The sequence below is a fragment of the Phocoena sinus genome, chromosome 1 (assembly GCF_008692025.1).
Source record: "Phocoena sinus isolate mPhoSin1 chromosome 1, mPhoSin1.pri, whole genome shotgun sequence".
Lineage (NCBI taxonomy): Eukaryota > Metazoa > Chordata > Mammalia > Artiodactyla > Phocoenidae > Phocoena > Phocoena sinus.
Window position 1 is genome coordinate 112,496,250 of NC_045763.1, and position 24,718 is coordinate 112,520,967.

The 24,718-nt window shown below is 49.6% G+C and overlaps 2 protein-coding genes across 12 annotated transcripts; both read right to left on the reverse strand.

The window, feature by feature from the left end:
* Nucleotides 1-43: 43 nt before the first annotated feature.
* S100A3 (S100 calcium binding protein A3) lies at nucleotides 44-13,777 on the reverse strand. Of its 11 annotated transcripts, none has more exons than XM_032603672.1 (6): nucleotides 10,729-10,785; nucleotides 9,750-9,829; nucleotides 2,768-2,833; nucleotides 2,439-2,516; nucleotides 708-850; nucleotides 44-229 (listed from the first exon to the last, which is right to left on the reverse strand). In XM_032603672.1, exons 5-6 carry the CDS (start codon nucleotides 843-845, stop codon nucleotides 65-67), a joined length of 303 nt encoding a protein of 100 aa, XP_032459563.1. In that variant the 5' UTR covers nucleotides 846-850; nucleotides 2,439-2,516; nucleotides 2,768-2,833; nucleotides 9,750-9,829; nucleotides 10,729-10,785; the 3' UTR covers nucleotides 44-64. The 11 variants fall into 11 exon arrangements, with proteins under 11 accessions (XP_032459563.1, XP_032459554.1, XP_032459533.1 ...); XM_032603663.1 differs by having other exon boundaries at nucleotides 708-1,514; XM_032603642.1 differs by lacking the exon at nucleotides 2,439-2,516 and having other exon boundaries at nucleotides 9,750-9,826; nucleotides 10,729-10,863.
* Nucleotides 9,563-10,869, reverse strand: S100A2 (S100 calcium binding protein A2). Its single transcript, XM_032603733.1, is given in 2 exon segments — nucleotides 9,563-9,829; nucleotides 10,729-10,869. Coding segments are annotated over 2 exon segments (294 nt in total). The 3' UTR covers nucleotides 9,563-9,676.
* Nucleotides 13,778-24,718: the final 10,941 nt, after the last annotated feature.

Consider the following 24,718-nt stretch of genomic DNA (forward strand, 5'->3'; position numbering starts at 1 on the left):
GGGCAGAGATGGAGCAGGTCCGGAGTAGACCCAGACCCCTACCCTCCGATGGCAGCCCCGCCCATTACTGGGAGCAGTGGGGGCCCAGGGCGCAGTTCTTGAAGTACTCATGGCAGCAGGCGCAGAGGCAGGCAAGCAGGCACGTGTACTCCACAAAGTCCACCTCTCGATCCTTGCTGGTGTCCAGGACACTCATGAACTTATTGTGGTCACATTCCCGAAGCTCTGTCTGTGCAGGGCGGGGATGGCAGGGTGAGGAGTGCAGAACAGCCTGGTGCGCACATCCCGCTTCCCTCCCTCCCCTCCTGTGGGGTCCCAGCCATCCCAACCCACAGCCCTCTGGGGGCCAACCTCAGCCTCCCTGTTCTGATCATTCTCCATTGTCAATCCCCCTCCCAAATCCTCTCTCAGACCATTTACAGAGCACCTACTACTTGCTACTGAGTGCCAACCCTGTGTCAGGGGTTCTTCACAGAGCTCTCGCTCAGTGCCCCCAACAGCCAGGCCAGGCAGCCCTTGAGATGTTCATCCTCCCACTTTGCAGATGAGGAAACTGAGATTCCTGCTGTGCCCGTCCCCCTCCCAGCATCCCCTCCCCACAGTCTAGCTTCCCCCCGCTTGCTGTCCAATGCTCAGAGCTCGTCTCCAGGTGTCTCTTTGCAGCATCCAAGCAGTGCTTCCCATGGGGACTCACCCCAGGTGCTCACCGGGGTCCAGGTGGGCAGCTCCTTCTCTAGCAGCTCCTTGCGCTCTGCCTGGCAGAGCTTTACTTGTCTCCAACAGGGCCCTGAATATTCCTGGAAGGTGCACACAATAGCAGCCACGGCCTGCTCCAGAGGCGCCATCGTTACTGTCACAGAAGAACAAGGGTGTGACTCACGGCAGAGGCCGAGTCAGACCCCCTGCTCAACTCTGCCCTCCATGCGCCCCAGGAAATGCACCCAGACCTGACTTAATCCCCTGCAGCCTTCCCACCCCACAAGCTCCCCCTCCTCTGAGCAGCCCTCCCTGACTACACCAGCCCCTCCTCATTTATTTCCCGACTGCCCCCCTATTTCTGGACAGAGGCCTCATTTGCCCAACCTCACTGCAAACTCCTCAGGGAGAGGTGCCCACCCTTTACCTGCACCCCGCACACTGGGGGTCCCTGAGGACTCCCTGATTCTCTCCAGCTTTTCTCATCGGACGCCCAGTCCAGCTCTGTAGCACCCTCTGAGACACAGCCCCCTGGCCCTAGAAGCCTCATCGCCCTCAGGACCCCAGAGCTCCTGCACAGGGGAGCACCCTTGCCCCATGCTCCCGGCCTCAGGCCCTTGGCGAAGCTGGACCTTCTCAGGGAGAGTCAGGTCTCAGAAGAACCTCCACCGCCTCACCACGACCCCATCACCATCCCTCCTGCGCTGAACTCAGGGAAGCTGCAACCAAAGGAAAATCTGCCGCGACACTCTATGCCTCTGACCAGCCGTGCAGCGGAAGATGAGCCATTTACCCTGTCTGGGTCTCAGGTGCCTTATCTGTAAAATAGGGTTACTCCCCCCTCACAGGCCTCGTCAGGGACCTGAACCAGTTGGTCTCTGGAGACAGCGAGCTCAGGTATGTACCAATCTGTAATCTGCTCTCCCTGAGGCCATCCCCCTGACCTCTGGGGCTCTTGAGACAGAAGGCTCTGCAGAGGGGTACCCCATTCTGTTAGAGAGGAAGCGCTTCCCAGAATTGCTCACTCACCCCCATTCCACGGGCCCCTCCCACCGCCCTTCTGGGAGATGCCTCCAGTCTGGAAAAATCCTAAGGCAGCCAGGAAGGCATGTGTTGTTTCCATGTGAGCCCAGTGACTCACTCCTGGTGCCCCCAGGGGACAGGAGTCCTGTAGCACGAGGCAGCCTGGGCCAAGGCCCTCTCCCTAATGATTTACTCTCTGCCAGGCCCTGTAGATGGTCACGGTCGGAGGGAAGAAGAATGGGGTTAAGTGCTGCCTGGGGTCTAACGCTTTGTGACAGCCCAGGCTTGGAGTAGGGTTCCGGGTTCCCAGGAGAGGAAAGGGCCGTGATCGCAGGGAATAGGGAACCTCAGAGGGGCCGAGTTGCCCTTCTGGGCTCCTGCCAGCCTGCCTGGCGCCACCACTGTTGCTTTGTCAGAAGCTCGGTGCCTGGAGACTGGAGGGAATCCTCTCTTCCCCACAGCCCTGGCCCATCTCAACCCGTTGGCAGGAATGGAAGGTGTGGGCGAAGGGGGAGCTGACTGAGGGCAACAGCAGCATTCCCCCGACCCCTCCGCCAGACCTCAGCTCTGCACACCCCCTAAACCCAGGTTCCCCAGCAGCCCCTCACTGTACAAGGGAACCCCTGAACCCATCATATCTGACTTCCTTCACCTCATCAGTCCCTGCTGTGGTCATCCCTCTGCCCCCAAAAGCCCAGACCCTGGGCCAGGAGACAGACCTGGAGCTGCCGGACGCCCAGGACAGGACCTAAGCAGCCGGCACCCACCACAGGTGTTGGCGTTTCAGCTGGAGGAGCCTAGAGACAGGGCATCCCTACTTGTAGCCTCCCAAGGAAGGAAGGGAGCAATTATGGGGGGCCCAAGTAGGTCAAGCTAAGGATGCCCCCAGGGGTTCCCCTGCCTCCTTCCCTGGCAACCCATATTACAGACCCCACCCGCCCACCTTGCCATGCACCCATCAAAGGTCCCGTCTGGGCGGCAGACACCACCACCTCGTCATTTTCCCTCTGCCCTCCCCCAGAGCTGGGATCCGGGCACAGCCTCCTACCCATCTCCTTCCAGCCTGGTTAGAGAAGACAGGTCATTCATCACAGCCATCCCCTATGTCTTCACCCTGAAAAGGCACCCCAGAAGAAGACAAAGTGGGGACACACTTTCGCCTCACCCCCGGAGAATCCCTCTGCCAGAGGGGATCTTGGTGTGCCCCTGGTTAAGCCCCCTCATTTACGGTGAGAGCTCTGAGCCTGTGAGACACCCTTGCTGCCTGATCTCCAGATCGATGGTCCTTGGATGCTTTGGGCTGAGAACTGCTTGCTTCCCCGGGAAGGTCACCCGTAGGATGTCTTTGAGGCCCGGGAGGAAGGTGTGCTGCTCCTAGGGGCGCTTCCAGAAGTCTAGGCTGTGTTCTCCTGGTGCCCCTCCTCCTCCCCTAGTTCAGACTCACACCAGGGTGGCCTGGAGCTTGAGCTCCTAAGGCCTGTTTCCTGTCCTCCCTGGCTCCATTCAGCACCAAGGCCAAGTTCCCTACACTCCCATGGGGTGCGGGTAGATTTCCTCTGGTTTTTGGCTTAAGCGTGTAGCCCTTTGGGGTCTCAGCGTTATGTGGGGTGTCCCCCTTGCCTCCCCCCCTCAAGCGAGCCCCTCCTCACTCCACACTCCGTCAAAGCCAAAGGTCACTTTGGCTCAGTTTGGCCGATGCCCTCAGGGCATGAGGGGCCCCAGTGCCCCACTCACTTCCTGGAGTCTGCTTTCGCTAAGATTTTGATCCCATTCTTTAATGCCTTGTGAGCTCTTCAACGCTTTGAAAAAGGTGTTTTTATTCTATCCAGCACTTTTTGTTTTCTTTTCAGCCGGAGCTGGCACAGACCACCATGTTGCCAGAAACGGAAATCTCTTCGTATCACTTCTCCCGCCCTCATCCCTGGGCCTGAGAGACCCCTCCCCATTTCACAGAAAGGGAACCCAAGACCAGAAGAGTGTGGGAAGGGGAAGAGGAGTCAACCCCCAGGCCTCTGAAGAAGCCCTAATACTTGTGGGGCAGCCAGAGAGCTCATGACACCTTGGCCTCTTCCCAGGCCCCCTGCCCCCAAACCTCAACTGTGCCATCACCTCCCCGAAGACTCAGCCCCTGTGGGTGATGGGAGCGAACAGTGGGGGTGGGGGGGGGCAGGGAAAGGAGGGCTGTGATTAACCCTGTTTTATAGGCAAGGAATTATGGGGAGTAGGGGACAGAAGCAGAGGCCAGAGTAGACCAGCAATTCATTCAGTTCTAGGTCAAGCCCTTATTCCCACCTGTGACAGCCCATCTCTGCCAACAGCCACCTCCCTTAAGCAGGTCACCTCACCTCTCTGGGCCTCATTTTCCTCACCTGCCAATGACCAAGGAGAATAATGGTCATAAGTTCATAGGATTGCCGTGAGGCTTAAAGGGCTTTCTATGTACAAAGCTCATAGATAAATAGTGCTGGCACATGGTAAGGGCATAAATGTTAACTGAGAGGTAGGTAACTTGCCCAAGTCACACAACTAATTTGTGGCAGGGTGAGAGCCATTCATTTTTCATGTGAATATTTAGAGGCGCCTGTCCTAAGCATTGGAGGTACAGCCATAAACAAAACAGACAAAAGCCATCTAATGCACACAACAGACAGTAACAAGTAAATAAATGTATGATAGACCAGCGACATAAATGCTAGGAAGAACAATAAAGCAGGGCTAAGGGGGAAAAATGGTGGTGGGGCCTGGGGTACTTTATATGCATGGTCAGGGAAGGGCTGGGCAGCCTGTTCCCGGCCTGAGTCCTTATCCCCCAGCCTTTCACATTTCGAAGCCTGGCCACGCCCCTCTGGGAGGCCTCACCTTTGTTTGCCCACTGGGAGAGGCTCCGACTGAGGTGGGGTGCAGGGAAGGCAGGAGCTTCCCCAGGGAGGCAACAGCTGAGGGGCAGGTTGGTGGACGGAGAGGTCTGGGTGCAGGCGCTTTGGGGCTGGAGGACCGTCGTGGGAAGAACCCTTACTGGACCCTCACTCCAAGATCCACCATCCTCTTGCCTCCACCCCGAGCATGTCCTTTACCTTGTTTGGGCCTTAATTTTTTGCCCCCAAAATGGATTTGGAAGATTCCTACCCTGAGACTCCGATGTGAAAGTGCTTTGCTGGTCCTGTGGATGGTGTCAGGGCAGAGGTCTCGGAGTCTAACTCAACAACCACACGCTAAGTCCCCTCGATGGGGGCAGCAGGGAGAGAACCAAACCTCCTCCCCCGCCTAACCCCCAGGTCATTTTGTCCAGCCTTCTGCATCCCCATAGGCTAGAGGCAGAGCTGCAGCCTTTCTTATCTTGCTTTCCCAAGTTGTTCTTACAGGGATTAGAATCTTCCTGCCCTGCTGGGAGTTCTTCGCCAGCATCTACCCTGAATCCCCCAAATGCACACGACACTAGCCGCTCCTCCGAGGCCCAGACAGGGAGCATCCTCTTCCTTTCCCACCCTCTGCTGTCCACACTGTCCACTTGATTCTCTACCTGGGAGTGGAGCTCAACACCCTTGGCCTGTCATTCGTGCTGCTCCACTGCAGATGTAGAGCTGACTACAGAGAAGTGTGCCCCAAGGGGAAGGTAAGGGTCTCTCCCCAACAGGAGCAGCATGAGGGAGGGTGGGCGCAGATGCTCTCTGACCCGGCAGGACTGTCCCTCTCTCTCCCGTCCTGTCTCCCTGCCTCCGTCCCCCACTATCATCACCATCACCTTACAAAATCCTCTGGGAAACCACCTTGCGCCATGAAAGTCAGTGTCTGGTTCTGCACCTCAGGGAGAAATAAGATGAAGTGTCTTAGAGCGTCTGGACGTTCATGTGCTTGCGCCAAAAGGACCTGGGCTCGAGGGACAGGGTGACACCACCCCAATCTCATAGCCCCATGGGGGTCCATGAACCTCGTCACACTGATTCATCTCCTTTCTCATCATCTGAGCCCAAGGTAGGGAGAGGGTGGGAGTGGGTATTTGATTACTGACGCTGGAGCCAGGGAGGCCTTTGCTACAGAATTAGGGGATGGGGGTGGGGAGAGGATCTGAACTGGGATCAAGGAGAGCCTGTGGGGCTTAGACCTATGCCTGACTGCCCATTTTCCAGATGGGAGAACTGAGTTAGAGGGGAGACCAAGTGACCTAAAGATGGGAGCATGGGGAGCCCTATTTCAGTCACTCCCCTGCCTCAGAATCCACCTTTGCCTCCAGTCTCTCTTTTCTTGGAGGGTCAACAGATTGCAAGGATAGACCCAAAAGAACAAAGAGCAAAGCGACACTATGGGAGGTGACATATGGATCCCTGAGGCTCTCCTCCCTGCCGCAATTCCAGGAGGAAGTGAGAGAGAATCCGGCCAGCGGGCCTTTGAACAGCACCATATTCTGGACCCTCCTCGTCTCTGCCTCAGCAGGAAGATTTGCAGGAAGGGGCAGGATGAGGGAAGATTATTGAGACCAGCTAAGAAAGTCACGTGTTTGTTAGTCTGTCAAATATACAGAACGAAATTAGTCCCATCGGGTGCCTAGCCAGCCGGGGAAAGCTCCAGAGGCAGCCAGCCCATGCCAGTATCCACCAGCCAGAACAGCCCCAGAACCTGGAACTGAGCCCCTGCAGAAGCCGGGATCCACTGTGAGCAAACAGACTACAGTCGTGCAATCACCAGCAAGTGGACCCACTTCCCCGTGGATTCAGGATTGAGACACCAAGAGCATCTGGACTCTGCCCAGCCAGGTCCCCTTCATCTCCAAGGCTTTGGAGGAAGGGGAGGAAGGCCCAAGCTGCCACCCCCATGTCCCATAGGGGTGAGACCCTTTCTTACAACCTAGGTCAAGTCCCAACACTACTCATTTAACCTCTCCCAGCCCCTATTTCCTCCTCTGTGAAATGCAGAAACTAATAACACATCCCTCATCCAAGTGCTGTGAGGATTCAACGAGATGAGGCTAGAACAGGCCTAGCAGAGAGCCTGGCCGGAGGGGATGCTCCATGAATGGCAGATGCTGCATCCTCTGGGTTTCCTTGTCTGTAAAAAGGGCCTAATGATAGCTCTATTGGGGGTTACCATGAGGCTGAAGTGACAGTGGGCATGAAAGAAGCTTTGGGAACTGCTGTGGAAATGTTAATTACCATTATGATGAGTCCCTGACCTATATTCACCAGCTCCTTTTCCTATAGGATATTAGGAAAGTGGGCCTCTCTCTTTTCATTGCTGGGGCCTGCCCAGCCTTGCCTCACCAGCCCCAGACATGCAGTTGGAACAGTGAGAATAAGCAGTGTGTCCCAGAACCTTCTCACTCCTTTCTGTCTTTGGGGAGCTCTTTTCTGAGCTACTCTGTAAGCAGTTCCCAAGCATCAGAGCTTCCCAGGGAAGTAAGAAAAGTAAGAAAACAATTCAGAAAAATATTGTCTATTGCTTGTCTGCTATCCATCCCCCCCTTTCCTTATTATTAAAACCTTTTTTCTTTTCTTTCAAAGTGTCAACATGCCCAGCTAAAACTACTTGGTCACAGCCATATTACATAGTTAAGGCCAAAGAGATATAAGTAGAAATCTTTGGAGAGAGTATTTCTTGTATAATAAAAAGGCAAAGTCTCCTGAGGAAAAGCTTTCTGCACCCTATACTTCCTCTGTCTGTTAGCCTGGAACATGGACAGTGAGACCTGGAGGTAGAGCAGCCATCTTGTGATCATGAAGCAACATGCATGAGGGAAAAGGTATACATGCTGTAGATTACAGAGCAAAAAATAGGTGTCATATGACATCTCTGGGCCCCTGAACCAACCTTGAATTAACCCTGAACTGCCTGTCTCAGATGTCTTGTTATGTAAGACAATTAAAGCCACTGTTAGTCAGGTGATCTGTAACTCAAAGCTTAATAAATTCATAAAGCAGAGTCCTCAAACAAAAGAATCTAAAATGTGGAATTGGGGGCTTCCCTGGTGGTGCAGTAGTTGAGAGTCCGCCTGCCGATACAGGGGACACGGGTTCGTGCCCCGGTCCGGAAAGATCCCGCATGCCGCGGAGCGGCTGGGCCCGTGAGCCGTGGCCGCTGAGCCTGCGCGTCCAGAGCCTGTGCTCCACAATGGGAGAGGCCACAGCAGTGGGAGGCCTGCGTACCGAGAAAAATAAAATAAAATAAGATAAAATGTGGAATTGACCAAGTGGAGGAGGGAAGACAGTGAGATATGAGGACCCAATATGCGCAGGCTGAAAGTCAAGGACGTTTGTTATGAAATGACAAAATATTTAGTCAAATTGTCCCCTGATGTATCTTGGGATGCAGACCAAATGGAAACCTAGGTGTAGTGATAGAGGAAGTGGTAGGAAAAGCTTAGAAAATCAGCATGAGTTGGCTCCATGAATCTTTCATCAAAGACCTGAAAGAGAAGGAGGCTTCTATTACAAAAACCTAAAGCAGGTGTTACTGGCTTTGGGACAAAGCCATGGGTGAAAGGTAGAAGGATCTCAAGAAGATTGCTAGTAATAATTTGAAGGGCAGTGAGGAAATTGTTACTGGAGACTGAAGAAAAGGCAACCCCTATTATGTAGTGGTGGAATGTCTGGAAACACTATTATCCATGGTAACGTGGAAAATAGAAAGATTACATAATGAACGCATGGATGGGCTAAGGAGCTTTTTGGACAGAATACTGAAAATGCCAATTGGCTTCTTCTGGCTGCCTATGGTAAAATATGAGAAGAAAGAGATGAACTAAAGAAGGAACTCTTCAATTCTGAGTGGAATTTAGAGGAAATATAGAGGGCCCAGGACAGTCTTTCCAGGCAGCAAATGGCTCTCAAAGTAATAAATGGCCTCAGGGCAAAGATCAAATCCATGGCCCTGCCAACAAAAAGGGCCTCAGGGGTAAGATAAAGTCAAAGATGAGATCTTTCATGGAAACTTCAAAAAGATTAAAGGGCAATTCTCAGATCTCAGATAGACAACAAGGCTTCTAGGGACTTCCCTGGTGACGCAGTGGTTAAGAATCTGCTTGCCAATTCAGGGGGACACAGGTTCAATCCCTGGTCTGGGAAGATCCCACATGCCGTGGAGCAACTAAGCCTGTGCGCCACAACTACTGAGCCCACACGCCCTACAGCTCATGCGTCGCAACTACTGAGCCCGTGTGCTGCAATTACTAAAGGCCGCATGCCTAGAGCCCGTGCTACGCAACAAGGGAAGCCACTGCAATGAGTAAGCCCGTGAACCACAACGAAGAGTAGCCCGCACTTGCCACAACTAGAGAAAGCCCATGCACAGCAACGAAGACCCAACGCAGCCAAAAACAAACAAAAAAACACCAATAAGGCTTCTAATAATTTTAGCAGTGTGTCTCTTTCAGGCAAGAGGGCCTCTAAGAATCATAAGGGTATTTTCTAACAGCTCTCTACCTCTAAGGTACAGAGGGCCAGTCTCAAAGAAATTTGAAGATATGTTTTTTTGTCTAATTAAGTGAATTATAAGTTGATACACAGGAAGCCCACAACATTTTTAAAGGCATTATATCATCTTGGACTGAAAGGGATAGAGACAGCTCAAAAGAAAAGAAGTTTTGAGGGGCTTCCCTGGTGGCGCAGTGGCTGAGAGTCCGCCTGCTGATGCAGGGGAAACACGTTCGTGCCCCGGTCCGAGAAGATCCCACATGCCGTGGAGCGGATGGGCCCTTGAGCCATGGCCGCTGAGCCTGCGCGTCCGGAGCCTGTGCTCCGCAACGGGAGAGGCCACAACAGTGAGAGGCCCGCGTACCGCAAAAAAAAAAAAAAAAAAAAAAAAAAAAGAAAGAAGCTTTGAGTCTTTGAGCCAGCCAGGTGACAGGGCATCACTGAGCAATTAAAATATTGTCAACAAGCAAAAGAGTTTACTGAGTATAAAACTAAAAAAGGTAGAGAGTCCTCCTGGGCCCAAGAAACCCATGGAGGGAACCACGAGCTCTACATCAGGACTGTGCTGGGAAGCCCTGGAAGAAGTCGTTGCACATGATAGCGTCGAGGGCGAGGGAGAGAGCATACCCCTGGAAGTCCACCTCCTGGTCTCTGTTCTTATCCAGATCACCCATCATCCTCTTCGGGCCCTCCTCATCCACCTTCTTCTAAAAGTGAGAGACAAGGGGGTTATCACCAGGCTGCTCTCACGGGTCAGAGCCCAGCTCTCCTTCCACACTGGGCAGCCAGGTATGTGGTGGGCAGGGAGCCCCTGGGAGCCACTAGGAGGCCCAGTGAGTGAGGACAGAGAGAAGTGCATCAGTGGGAGTCTCCAGCGCTCCCTGCTGGGAGTGGGGAGCACGCCAGGCATTCCCTAGGCGCAGGATCAGCTCTACTCCCCACAGGAGCCCAGCAAGGTGGGCATTACCCCCAGTTTGCTGAGGAGGAAACTAAAGCTTTCTGAAGCCACCACCACTCCCCATCACCAGAAAAGTGAATTCAAAAAAGACGGACTCTTTTTTATACCAGACAAAATGAAACCAAATTAGAAAAGTGTGACCAAAACAATTTTTTTAAAAAAAGAAGGACATGCCTCATACGTTCAAAGCCTGAGACCTGACTTTGGGATTATCCAGGAGTCGGCAAGAGAAGGGCGAGGGGCAAGTTGAGAGTTGACGGCATTTCTCTGCAAAATATCTCAGGGTGAGTGTCTTAGCTGGGCTTTTCTCTCCCTACACACCTTCTTAGTTTGGCATATAAATATGGAAAATGAAAGAGAGAGAGATCACACGTGAGAGCTGTGTAATCTTGAGCCGGTCTCTCCCCCTCTCTGGGCTCTGACAGCACACCCATTCTCTGGAAAGCTGCGGGGAAGAGCCAGCAATAGAGCATTCACACACGCATTCACACACGGGCCTCAACTCTCACTCCAGTGAGGCCGTGGAGGGCTCGATCCCACCCTGGTGTCGGTGTCAGCAGGCACCCTCGAGGAAGGGAGAAGAGATTCAACCTGTGCCCCTGCACGCACACACCAGGACCCTCCCCATCCCAGGCCGGCCCCACTCACCCCCACAAAGCTGGGCAGCTCCTTGTGCAGAAGTTTCTTCATCTCCCCCTTACTCAGCTTGAAGTTGTCACCCTCTTGGCCAGAGTACTTGTGGAAGGTGGTGACCATCACAGCCAGCGCCTACTCCAGAGGACTGGACATCTTAGATCTGGGGCTGCAGGGCTGGCAAGTAATGGAGACGCCTCAGCCCAGCCTGCAGGACCCACTTCTGCCCCAAACTGCCTCTCCAAGCCCCTCTCTGAATGGGCAAACAGGGCTGCATCTCCCGCTCGGCCTATGGCTCCCTGGGCAGGGGCCATACCTCCAACTCACACTGCGGGCAGATGCTAGACCTTCCTCTGTATTTGGAAGGGCCTCATGTCTCCTCCCATCACACTTGGGGCCCACCCCTGAGTGCAGGGCTCCCCTCTTTGAGCATCTGTGGAAAGGAAATGGCAGGGTAGCCAGAGTCCCCTTTGGGATCCTCTCTGTGCAGCTCCTTCCACAGGCCAGTGGGCTCTGTGCCAGTGCTGCGGAGATGGGCGTCTCCATGGGCTAGTCAGTGGGGCTCACTGGGCTCTGGCAGTGGCCATGGCTATGGCGCAGGGGTACGAGGTTCCCTGAGGAGTCAATTCCTTACTCTGCCAGAGGGTGTCGCTCTCCCATCTAACTGGAAGCTCCCTTGGGTGGGCTCATATCTTCCCTCAGACTAGGGGCTCTCACCAGGTAGGGAATGTGTGTCCCCTCATACTGGAGGCCCCTGAGCAGGGGTGCTGGCTCTATGCAGACAGGGCATGGGTAGGGTGGAGGCAACCAAACACCCTCCCCACCAGGAAGAGTCCTATTGGGACTGGAATTAAAGAAATTAAAAGCCCAGCACCCTGGGATCAGGGCGGAATCTAAGACCAAGGACAGACCTCGGAGGTCATCTTTTCCAAGGCTCTGCCTCTGAGAATGGTCACACCACCCCAGGAGGGTTAAGCGGGTCGCAGGGTGAGGCCAGAGGAGCTGGCACCAGAAGCGAGAAGAGCCCCGGGGCCCATCCTGCCAGCCCTGCCTTCGGGAGGTAGGAGAAGACAGGAAGAAGCAGTGGGCAGGAACCCAGCCTGCATGCTCCAGATCCCTGGCTTTTGTTCCTCAGTCCTGCTGGAATCCAGGACTTTGCAAAACAACAAAAACAAAACCCAAACAAACCCAGGATCCTCCTTAAAGCACCCATCCCACCCTCACCCGCCCCATGCACGCTTCATACTCCTGGGCCTAAAGCCCCAAGAAGTGCCTCTAGACTGACAGCCGGACTGCGAGACCCAAGAGAGAGCCTCAGAGTAACCCCTAAACACCACAGAGGAACGTGGAAAAGGCCTCAGTCTGACACTTCACAGGAGGTCCCCCCAGATGCAGAGACCCACAGAAGCCCCAGGCCTCTTCCACCAAGGGAGCCAGCAGGAGACAGAGATCAAGACAAAGGGACAGACGGCACAAAGTAGCACAACATTGTAAATCAACTATGCTCCAATAAAATTTAATTAAAAAAAAAAGACAGGGCTTCCCGGGCGGCGCAGTGGTTGACAGTCCGCCTGCCGATGCAGGGGACGCGGGTTTGTTCCCGGGTCCGGAAGATCCCACATGCCGCAGAGCGGCTGGGCCTGTGAGCCATGGCCGCTGAGCCTGCGCGTCTGGAGCCTGTGCTCCGCAACGGGAGAGGCCACAACAGTGAGAGGCCCACGTACCACAAATAAATAAATAAATAAAAATAAAAAGACAAAGGGACAAAGGTAGAGACCCATGGGGGTCGGCCCCACCCAGCCCTCAGCAGGACAGAGGTACTTACCAGACCTGATAGCAGAGAGACACCCGGGAAGGAAAGCAAAGGGCCAGGTGCCCAGAGTGGGGATTTATACGTCAACCCCACTGGCCCCCAACATTGTATTTTAAGAAAACCAAACCTGCCCTAACCTGATCCTGCCAAAGCCTGGCCTCCTGCCACTCCCAGCCTCGTCCATCCCAGAGACTGCCAGGGGCACCGCCAGCTGGCCAGCTCAGCTCGGGGAGAGCTCTAGGCCAGCCAAGGGCAGCCCCTTCCCCAGCCCCACCCACGCCACAGAGGGGAGTGGGAGGTGTCATGGGGAAGGGGTAGCCTGGGCCCAGAGCAGGGGAGACAGCCCCTGTTTGCAGGGCCTGGTGACTCAGGCCAGGCTTTGTTCTCATAACACACGCCTGCGAGTCCCAGCTCACTGGTGTGTCAGTGGCTGCAGGTGCCCGCTGGGACTGCACAGGCCTGTGTATGTGCGCTGGAGAAGCCAGAAGGCAACTGGGGGGTCATCAGGAAGAAGAGGGCAGGGGTCACCTCAGGGAATGAGGGAGACAAAGTCACTGTTTTGGCTTAATATTCATTTATTTATTTATTTGGCTGCACCGGGTCTTAGTTGCGGCACACGGGTTCTAGTTCCCTGACCAGAGATCGAACGTGGGCCCCCTGCATTAGGAGCGCGGAGTCTTAGCCACTGGACCACCAGGGAAGTCCCCAAAGTTACTTTTAATAGCCGGCACCAGAACATACCTGGAAAAGCCCCCTTTGGGTAGGAGGAGGGTCTGGCAGGAGGCAGGAAGGCAGTGAGAGGTGGAGATGGCTCTGTTATAGTCAGCTGGGGTGAGCAGCGGTCTGTGGGGTGTAAGGACGCCCCGGGAGGGTTGAAGGGAGAGGAGAAAACTCGGGCCTCCTGCAGATTGCGACGTGGGCAGGTGACGAGGGGCCGGACAGCTCCCCAAGCCCGGTGGCCAGGCCTGGGTGAGGCCACAGCCTCCCTCACCCCACTCCTCCAGGCCCCTCCCCAGAGAAAGGCAAACACTGAGGCCTTTCAGGACCCAGCCCAGGGAAGGGGCTTTCAGAGAAGAGCGGGCTTCACGCTGCCCCTTCCCAGGCCCCCGTCGCCTACTGCCCCAATCCAGTCCCGGCACCGCACTTCCTGTGGGACCAGCTCCCCTCCCCCTTCCAGACGTCCACCAGCTTATTTCCCCTCCCCCAGCACCGCTAGTCCTAGGTGACTCACCCGTGGTTCCAGGCCCAGATGCCCAGGCAATGAGTCAGCGGCACCGCCCTCCTCTCCCAGGGCCAGGGCAGCCGCAGTCCCAGGGCAGTAGGCAGAAATCCCAACCCAGCTTGGGAGGAGAGAGCACTGGCACAGACACCCCGCATCAGGCCCACCCAAGGAGTTTCGGATCATGATACCACAGAGAAGCTCAGACTGAGCACCCACAGAGGGTCAGACATCAAGCCGGGCTGCTGTCTTCCCGCAGGCCACCGTGGGACTTGGAGGCAACCTGAGCGGCATACATGAAGTCAGGCCTTGCGGCCCCCAGCATCCTCTCCTACACCTTGCAAACCACCCAGTGTCCCTCCTCCCCAAGGCACTTGGACCCCTCATGCTACTGCTCTTCCCCATCAAAACCTACTTCAGGCCGAGCCTGGAATAAAAGTTGTTCACCCTGAGGTTAAAGACCACTGGGGTGCAATGCATTGCTTTTTACAGCAGCTCTTCCATTTTAACTGAGGACTTCAGCAGACGCCACTTCTGCTCAGAAACTACAGTGGTGTCCCCATGGCTCTTGCTGGCAGTGACGTGCTTCAGGCTTTGACCCCCCACCTGCACTCCAACCTCCCCTGTGTATCTCCTAACTGCCTGCTCACTGTACCTGAGCACATGGGGGTACGTGCACCTGGGGTGGCCAAGACTCCGTTCATGTTCATCCTTCTGCTTAGAATGTGCCCACTCACCACACCCCTTCCTGCTGAAATCCCACCTATCCTTCAAAGGCCATTTTAATGCCCCCGACCTCCCAGAGCCTGCCCCCAATTCTGTCTCTACCTGCTCTGTCCCGCACCAAGCACTCCTTCTGTCCTGTGTGCTCAGAGCATTCTGCTGTCCATTGAATCACTCGTGTGCTTGTCTCCTCTCGCCCTCACTCCCACATGGTGAGCTCACAGGGCAGGGACTGCATGAGCAAAGGGTCTTGCCCACACCAGGTGATAACCGGGAGTTTATGGTTACCGAATGCGGGGTGGCGTGCTGGGGGCAGTATTTAGGAGCCAGGGGGCCTTCCCACCTCCCCAAATCACATCACTGATTATGCTACCAAATCATAACTTCTCCTCTGGATCCCAGGAGTGGAACTGAGACACTGGGTTGGAAAATGGAGCTTCAGAGAGCTATGAATCCCTGAGAAGTGACTGCAGGAAACCTCACGCTCGTGGACCCTGTGAGGGAAGGAGCAGAGCAAACTCCCCAGCGGGCAGGGATGGAGATGGGAGGCAGACGGATGGAAACTGGGAGAAAAGGTCTGAGAAAAATAGAGTCACAGAAACAACGGGACTGTGAGGGAAAAGGGAAGAAGACCAGAAAGATGAGAGAGAGAGAGAGGACAAGAGCGCCACTGATTGCTAGGGGCACTACCTGGACACCTGTCCTTAAATAGGAACTGAGGCCAGGACAGTGCCCATCAAGGGGCCATATTCCTGAGACTGATGAAAATCACATAATTTGCCACTAACTTGCTGTGTGATCTAGAGCAATTCCCTCCCCCTCCTGGCAGAACAGGAGGATTGGATTGACCGACCCCTAGATTCCAATCCCGCTCTACATTCTCCACTTCTCCATGAAGGCAGAGAAGCCAGGACACAGGCAGGCAGTGGGCACATCCTGGCAGTGACTGTGCCCATGCCCAGACTGGGAAACTGGGTGTCTGCTTTCCGTCCATTCCCTCGCCCCAGCTCCAGGTGTCAGAGGTTTCCCACCAGCGGCTCCTGGGCTTTGCCTGTCTTGTTTATGCCTCCTGGTGGTTGCGACGTGGCATTGCAGGCTGGTCTCTGGGCTCTCCTTTCCCTCCCTCCCGTCGGGGTCTGCCTGTTCTTGCCCTGCCCTGCTCCTGACTCAGGCAGGAGTAGGCAGTGCTGATTCATCTCCAGCGAGCCTTCCCACACCCACACCTCTCACACCTGCCTGATGTATGAAGTTTTTCCAGCCCAGGTGGACTTCTAAGATGGAAACTGTACGCCTGTAAACTGTTTAAAAGCCACAGGGAGGAGTCAGGAGGGAACTAGGTGGCAGAAGTGAGGGGCTGAACACTGCCAAGCTCTGCCAACCCACTCACTATCCCGGGGGCAACTTGGCGGGAAGAGAAATGGTCTTGCTGTTGGGGCCCCAGATTCAAGCCCTGGCTTTCTCCTGACTTACCGTGTGACTTTGGGGGAGTTGCACCAACCTCTGAGCTTAAACTTTTTCACTACAAGGACCCCTTTTATTCTTCTTCTCCCCACCCAGCCCCCCGCAAATATGCTTTTAAATATTTTCTCTTAGCAAACTTTATGAAATAATTTATCTACTATCCCCTGACAGCCTGCTCAGCATGAGAGAACCTGCATTATCACACTGGGTGTGGGTCATTCTGGATCTGCCGTGTGTAATGCATTTGTCATTCCCTTTGCTGGAGGGGTGCAGACTGACATTATGGGACACCTGCTGTGTGCTGGGTAACTGTCTGTATATCATCCCGTTTAATTTACAGAACAATCCCTGGAAATTAGTACAGTCTTACCCCACTTTACAAAGGAGAAAAATGAGGTTCAGGGAAGTTTCCCCAAGCTCACACAATGAATGAGGCATGACTTAAACACAGATGATCACAATGGTAAACCTCCCCTATAATGTCCAATCACCAAGAATCTCCAAGAGGGGCTTCCCTGGTGGCACAGTGGTTAAGAATCCACCTGTCAATGCAGGGGACACGGGTTCGAGCCCTGGTCCGGGAGGATCCCACATGCCGCGGAGCAACTGTGAGCCACAACTACCGAGCCTGCACTCTAGAGCCGGCGAGCCACAACTACTGAGCCCGTGCGCCTAGAGCCCGTGCTCTGCAACAAGAGAAGCCACCGCAATGAGAAGCCCGCACAGCAAAGAAGACCCAACACAGCTAATCAATCAATCAATCTTAAAAAAAAAAACTGAGAGTGAAATTTGAAAAATTACATAAAATAGGCAGCTTTGCAGGGGGAAAATATATTTATATATATATATATATATAATTCACCAAAATTGACTAAGAGAGAGGAAATCTGAAGACCTATAACTATTAAAGAAATTGATCTGTAGTATAGATCCACACAATAATGATAAAAATTAAAAATAAAACAGATCCGGGCTTCCCTGGTGGCGCAGCGGTTTAGAGTCCGCCTGCCGATGCAGGGGACACGGGTTCGTGCCCCAGTCTGGGAAGATCCCACATGCCATGGAGTGGCTGGGCCCGTGAGCCATGGCCACTGAGCCTGCGCATCCGGAGCCTGTGCTCCGCAATGGGAGAGGTCACAACAGTGAGAGGTCCGCGTACCACAAAAAAAATAATAAATAAATAAAACCGATCCAAATGATTTTTGCAGGCAAGTTTATCAAATAGCCAAGAAAAAAAACTTATACAAACTTATATTTCTAGAAAAAAAGGAAAGAGTGCCCAGCTTATTTTATGTGGCAGATATGAAATAAGCTTTGCAGTAAAGACTGCTGGTTGCGCCATTACCTATTCTCTTGTCTCTCATAGCAAAAGAATCTGTACTTTTAAGTTCAAATAAAGGCCACACTCCCCAGCCTTCCTTGCATCTAGGAGTAGCCACATGACTGAGCTCTGGCCTAGAGAAGTAAACAGAAGTGATGTTACTGAGCAGGACATTATGGAGACTTCCCCGGACAGACCTCCCCCACACCACCATGTCCTCCTCCTGCCTCTTATTTGTAGAAAAGCTTTGGTCTCCAAGGCCTCCCATGAGTCACAAAATGCAGTCTCAAGAGTCAAGGATTGAAAGAATGGGAACATATAGTAACAAAAGATAGCAGTTTGGCCAGGAGAACTGGTAACAATTTAAACAGGTCAGCCACATGGCAGTCACAGAATCGCTCACTCCTCCCTGAAGGACACAGAGAACAGAGTCTGATGCACATTCCTGAGTTGTTTTGCAGATACTAAAACCACCACCAGAGGGAAAAAGCTAACTACATGGTAACCAGACTATAGCCATGATATAAGCTGCTCCATCCTGAGCAGTACTAAATCTATGGCTTGCCTAATTCCAGAAACTGGCCTCAAGGAAATGGGAACAAAGCAACCCTGGAGCTATAGATTGACTGCTCTTAAAACAATCAAGATGATGCTGACCAGATCACTGCATGACCAGTTCTGAGATGATTGTCAGAGTTGACTGTTACTGTTCGGCACATAGCCCCAGCCTGCACACCCCTGAATCTTCCCAGTTTTTTCCTATAAAATCCTTTTCCCTCTAACTGGCAACTTGGAGATGGTTTGGGGGGCACTAGTCCACCATCTTCCCAGGTTGCCAGCTTCCTGTATAAAGCATCTTTTTCCACCAACCCTTGTCTCTCGAACATTGACTTTTGAGCCAAATCTGAGTTTGATTCCAACTCTGGCCAGTAACAGCGATAGATGCAACTTCTGATTCATGCCCTTAATGGCAGAGAACATGCTGTTCTTTCACTGCTGTTTAGAATACAGATGAGCCATTTGGACCATACAAACCAGGGATAGCTGAGCAGAACCCCCAAACTAGCCCTAGACCATAAACCTCCAGACAGTACGTGACAAAGCAGTCAACTTCTTCCTCCTTGCCTCTGCTATTTTTGGTATTTGTTACACACAGCCAAATCTGTGTACTAAGTAAATCGCCCTACATGTGAACGCCAGAAATGTACCATATGAGAAAGGAAAATTAGAAACCAATCTCAATTATGCTTACAGATACAAAATCCTCAGTAAACTATTAGCAAATGGAATCCATCATTATACTTAAGAAAAATGCATCATGCCTAAGTTGGGTCAACATCATGAATGCAGAGATGGTTTTAACATGAGCAAATGTATTAATATAAGTCACCCCATTAACAGATTAAAAATTAAAATTATATGATTATCTCAAGAGATGCCAGAATAAATTCAATACCCATTCATAATGAAACTCTTAGTAATCTAGGAATGGAAAAGAAATATCTTGACCAACAAAGGGCATCTATCAAAAACTTAGTTCAATTTCATTCTCAATAGTAAATGATTTAAATTATTCTTTTTTTAATATAAATTTATTTATTTTTGGCTGCATTGGGTCTTCGTTGCCGCACGCAGGCTTTCTCTGGTTGCGGCGAGCAGGGGCTACTCTTCGTTGTGGTGCGCAGGCTTCTCACTGTTGTGGCTCCTCTTTTTGTGGAGCATGGGATCTAGGTGTGCAGGCTTCAGTAGTTGTGGCACGTGGGCTCAGTCGTTGTGGCACACGGGCTCTAGAGAGCAGGCTTAGTAGTTGTGGCACACGGGATTAGTTGCTCCGCGGCATGTGGGATCTTCCCCGACCAGGGCTCGAACCTGTGTCCCCTACATTAGCAGGCAGATTCTTAACCACTGCACCACCAGGGAAGTCCCTAAATCATTCTTATTAAAGTCAAGAACAAGGAAAGGATTCCCACTATTATCACTTCACTCTACGTTAAACTGAAGAGTATGGCCATTTTTCTTAAGGTCTAAGGATTAGGAAAAAATAACAAGATGATACAATTGTCTCCATGGAAAAACAAGAACCCTGACTGCTGACTACAAACAGTGCAACATAAAAGCCCTGTTGGGATAAGACACGGATGAACCTAGGTGTGGGCTGACCTGGGGCAGCAAAGCCCCCTCCTGCAAATCCCCAGAGCTGGAGGATTACGACCTAAAGAGACTGCCTCTTCCCAGAGCTGTGTTTTAAATTAAAGTTCGAAGGCATAGCCCTTCCCAGAATGTTGCCTAGTAGAGTGACAGCAAAGAGAATAGTGACCCTAGTTCTCTGGTGTCTTTGGCTGTCCACACTGAGGGCCCCAATACCCATCACCAGACACAATAACTGAGAACAAACCCCACCCCAGCCCAGGAAACATGTACTTACAAGCCAAAATAATCAGAACCTGAGGTGTATAGCCATTATAATGACATAATAAGAGCAAGCTAAACCATTTGAAGTAGAATTGTTGAAATTGATGAACCAAGAAATTAAAATAATAAATATCGTCAAAAAGATAAAGAACAACTGATAGAAATAAGAACAAGAGGTCATAAAAAAAGAACCAAGTAGACATATCAAATATAAAAAAATATATTTGTTGACATTAAGAACACAACAAATGGAAAAAATAAAGGATGGATACAGCTGGAGAACAAATGAGTGAACTGGGAGATCAGACTGAGAAAATCTCCCAGAGGGCAGAAGAAAAGATTAAAGAGAGAATACTTCAAAAGGAGCTAAATGACATAGAGAATAAAAGTGTGAGATCAGGATAATAGGATTCCCCAAAGAGAGGAAGAAAAAAAGGTAGGGGGGAATAGTTGAAGAAATATGGTAATACATTTCTGAGAGTTAGAGTAAGGTGAAAGTTCTCAGCTTGAAATGGCTCACAGAGTGGTAACTGGGGTAACTAAGGAGGGGAAAAAAACACATTTAGACTCATACTGAAATTTAAGTGTATCAAATCAGATAAAATTATAAACATCTCCAAAAGAAATACAAAGGAACAAAAATCAAACTGCATCAGACTTCTCAACAGAAACACTAGACGCAAGAAGACAAAGTAGCAATGTTTTTAAACGTTGAAAGAAATAGTCAAAATAGCCAAATAGTCATTCCAATGCGAGGGTATTAAACTCTGGTGGTCCAGGGGTTGGGACTGCTCTTCCGCTGCCTGGGGCCGGGTTCAATCCCTGGTGGGGGAAATAGGATCCCACAAGCAGCCTGGCACAGCCAAAAAAAAAAAATCCTCAGGCATAGTAGGCCTCAGGAAAAAGGCCAACATTAAAAACACTCTTCGGGGGCTTCCCTGGTGGCGCAGTGGTTGATAGTCTGCCTGCTGATGCAGGGAACACGGGTTCGTGCCCCGGCCCGGGAAGATCCCACATGCCATGTAGCAGCTGGGCCCGTGAGCCATGGCCACTGAGCCTGTGCGTCTGGAGCCTGTGCTCCGCAACGGGAGAGGTCACAACAGTGAGAGGCCTGCGTACCGCAAAAAAAAAAAAAAAAAAAAAAAAAACACTCTTCGGGACTTCCCTGGTGACACAGTGGTTAAGAATCCGCCTGTCAATGCAGGGGACACGGGTTCGAGCCCTGGTCCGGGAAGATCCCACATGCCATGGAGCAACTAATCCCGTGCACCACAACTACTGAGACCTCGTGCCACAACTACTGAAGCCTGCGTGCCTAGAGCCCATGCTCTGCAACAAGAGAAGCCACCACAATGAGAAGCCCTCGCACTGCAACAAAGAGTAGCGCCTGCTCACCACAACTAGAGAAAGCCCGCATGCAGCAACAAAGACCCAACACAGCCAAAAATAATAAATAAATTTATTTTTTTAAAGAAAACAACACTCTTAGAGAAAGTACTCAAATAAGAAGAGAGAAATGAGGATGATGCCTGAGACATGGGGAGTAAAACTGGTTAAATAATATAATAAAACTGATTATTTTTAAAAGCCAAAGGGCAAGGGAGAGAGAGAGAGAGAGAGAGAATGAAATGGTTGGTTGGAGAGCAGCGTCTCCAGTTGCCGCAGGTTATATTTGCAAAAAAAGGACTTGGCACACAATTTTATCATCGGCTTGAGGAAAAGTACCTGAGGGACAAGACAGCTAGCCTTTGGTTGGGGAATTACACAAAAGAAGAATCAAACTGAATTTTAAGAACTGTCAAGATGATGAGAGAAGAGAGAGGAAAGGGCAAGACTAAAAGGATATGAGGGTGTGAAAAAGTACTTTTGCTATTAAGGGAAATATAAAATGAATGATACATTTAGAAATTATTCAAAGGAGGAACATGGAGTTAAATTAAAGCAATCACAACATTGTAAAAATATAGAATATATAACTTTTACAATATAAGAAGAAAGTTGGCTCCATCCGTTGGAAAGCAAGAAAGAAAAAAACGACAAAAAAGGCACAGTATACAGAAAATTTTAATGTCAGAATAAGTCCTAATACTATAAAGGAATCTGTAATAAAGATGAACAAAATAAACATACTTGTTAAAAGACAAAGATTCCCAAGTTGGGTTTAAAATTTTTTTCAGCAATATGTTGCATACAAGAGAAACATTTAAAAGAAAAATGTATTAAATGTTTAAATTTTAAATATTTTAAATAAAAGAACAGGAGAAAATACACCAGGGAAATATAAAGCATAAGAAATATCATGGAAGTAATTTTGATATTTGATAAAAGAGAATTCAAGATGAAAAAATATGAGACAAGAGGAACATAATACAAGAAAATACAAACATCATGAACATTAAAACACCAATAATATAGCCTCAAAATATATAAAGCAACAGCTAACAAAACTTCTGGAAGAATAAATAAATTATGGTTAGAAATTGTAATGCACTCTTCTCAGAAACTGATCAAGGAGACAAAAAAAAGCAGAAATATAAAATAACTGAATAATGTTATTGGTAAATTCAAACTATTTGGTATATATAGAGAATCCTACACCCAACAAGAGAACATAAACATTTTTTCTAGCACATGTGGATCATGTAATATTGAATAAGCTCTAGGACACAAACAGAAGTCTCAATAAATTCAAAGAATCATTATTACACAGATTATGTTTTCTTACTATAATACAATAATAATTTTAATTAATAGATAATAAAATAGTTTTAAAAGAAACAGAAAAAAAATGAAAACAGCCCTACTGTTCATCAACAGTATAGAGAAATAAATTAGAGCTTTTTTTTTTTTTTTCTGGTACGCGGGCCTCTCACTCTTGTGGAGCACAGGCTCCGGATGTGCAGGCTCAGCGGCCATGGCTCACGGGCCCAGCTGCTCTGCGGCATGTGGGATCTTCCCGGACCAGGGCACAAACCCGTGTCCCCTGCATCGGCAGGCGGACTCTCAACCACTGCACCACCAGGGAAGCCCTAGAGCATATTTAAACAATGAAATATGACACAGTAATGTAAATGGATGAACTTCATCAATATGGATAAAACAAGAGAGGAAGTTGCAGAAGAATCCATGCGTTATGGTACTATTTATGTAAAGTGCAAAAAACATGCAATACTAAATAACATATTGCTTAGGAATATGTACACATGTGATCAAAATTATTTTTTTAATCAAGGGAATCATAAATGCATAATTCAGGATAGCGGTAAAAAACTATAAACTCATAATTCAGGAGCAAAATTTGCCACCCCAAAATGTGTCTCTTTGGCTTGAAGATTAATTTAATTTTAAGAAACATAAGACTCGGGAAGTCTTTCTATTAACGTCCCCTTTGCTGCCTAAAGAATTTGATAAAAGCCAGAATAAAGCTATCACCAGAGCTATCTGCAAAGAATATAGGCTAGATGTGGTAGGGAGACATCAGAGTCCACTAGTGTCCGATTGTCTCTGCATGGCCAAGCAAATATTTATTTACAAAATATTTGCTTCGCTATCTCTTACTGAATTGTCTTCCTCTCTTTTGAAGTTCCAAACAACTACCCCAAATTCCTTTTGTCTTTAGCTGAAGATTGTATTTAAGGTAAGGGTTTTTGACCATTTTGGTGAGTTACTTAGTTTTCCTAGGTCTCGCCCATGTATACATCTTATTAACCTTCTGTTTGATTTTCTCCTGTTAATCTGTCTCATGTCAATTTAATTCTTAGACCAGCCAGAAGAACCTAGAAGGGCAGAGGAAATTTCTTCCTCCCAATAGTGGCTACAGCTGTGGAGAGGGCCAGTGCAATATAGGATAGCATGTGGAGGCCTTCACCTAGATCTGTAAATTTCTTTGTTTTAAGGGATCTAAAGCAAATATTTTTTAAATTCAACAAAGCTTATGACTGGATAATGTGCTATTTTCTATACTCTTCTGTATGCTTGAAATATTTCTACATTAAAATAGTAGGAAAAGAAAAGAAAGAAAAGAAGATGAGAGCATCCATGGAAGGAAAGCCAGCCACAGACAAGGTAGGAAAAATCCAGTTAGCCTGAGATTTCCCATGGAACAAACAATGGCAGCAAACAGAGGAGCCATGTCTACAGGGCACAGAGAGAAAGAATGTATGACCTGACAATTTTATGCCCTGCCAAGCAGCAACAGTCTCAAGCTGAAAGAACTCCAGGGAATACAGAAGCCAAGAGCCCTTTGAAATCCAACCAACCAAATAATGACTCAAATAAAGGATGCCAGAATGAAGAAGCCAGGCTAAAAGGTCTGTTTTGTGAGAGATGAATCATAGAACTAGAACTAAGACCAAATTTGCATTGGAAATCATGTTTACAAAACAGAATGCGAATACTGTATACATCGACATTTTTAAATTAACTAATATAACTATCAGAAATTGGTAGATTGGGGCAGGGGAAATGGGAATAAGTGTAAATATACTGTTTTCCTCATCCTTCTGGTAGGTGGTGAGGAGTTGTTTTTTATCTCTGACTCTTTTACAAGCTAATATTTCTCATGATGAAAAATAATTTATTTTTCACCACGAGATTTATTTTATTTCATAAAATTTAGTAATTTGTTCATTTTCCATTTTTCCCTTTTGTTATCTACAAGTAAAACTTAAAGAGTACTTTTTATTATGAATAACATGTATTGTGGTCCCATTTTTTGTAACTGTTTTTTCTGTAAGTCTGTCTATCAGTCTCTCTAGCTGTCTATACTGATAGAGAGCCAAATGGTATTCAACAAATGTTAATGCTTATTTCTGGGTGGTGGATAGTGATTAATTTTTTTCTTTCTTCTCTGTATTTTGCTGCTTAATTGTTGCTGTTGTTGCTGCTGCTAATAGATATGGGTCATGGGCATTCTTTCAGAAGAAACAGAAAAGATGACCTTGGCAGTAATTTCAGGAATGGATCAAGGGAGGACTTGTGGGAAGCAGAGGAGATTGGCCCTTGCAGTGGGGGAGATGGTGATGGTTTTGAAATGATGGAAGGGCATTAGAGAGGA

Excerpts from the sequence above, each read along its gene's own strand:
- S100A3 (XM_032603621.1), bottom strand. The coding sequence starts at position 1,819 with ATGGAAACAACACATGCCTTCCTGGCTGCCTTAGGATTTTTCCAGACT. Across the intron at positions 851-1,725 it reads GAGGGGCCCGTGGAATGGGG|TAACGATGGCGCCTCTGGAG; the intron begins GTGAGTGAGCAA and ends CTTCTGTGACAG. Across the intron at positions 230-707 it reads AGCTGCCCACCTGGACCCCG|ACAGAGCTTCGGGAATGTGA; the intron begins GTGAGCACCTGG and ends CGCCCTGCACAG.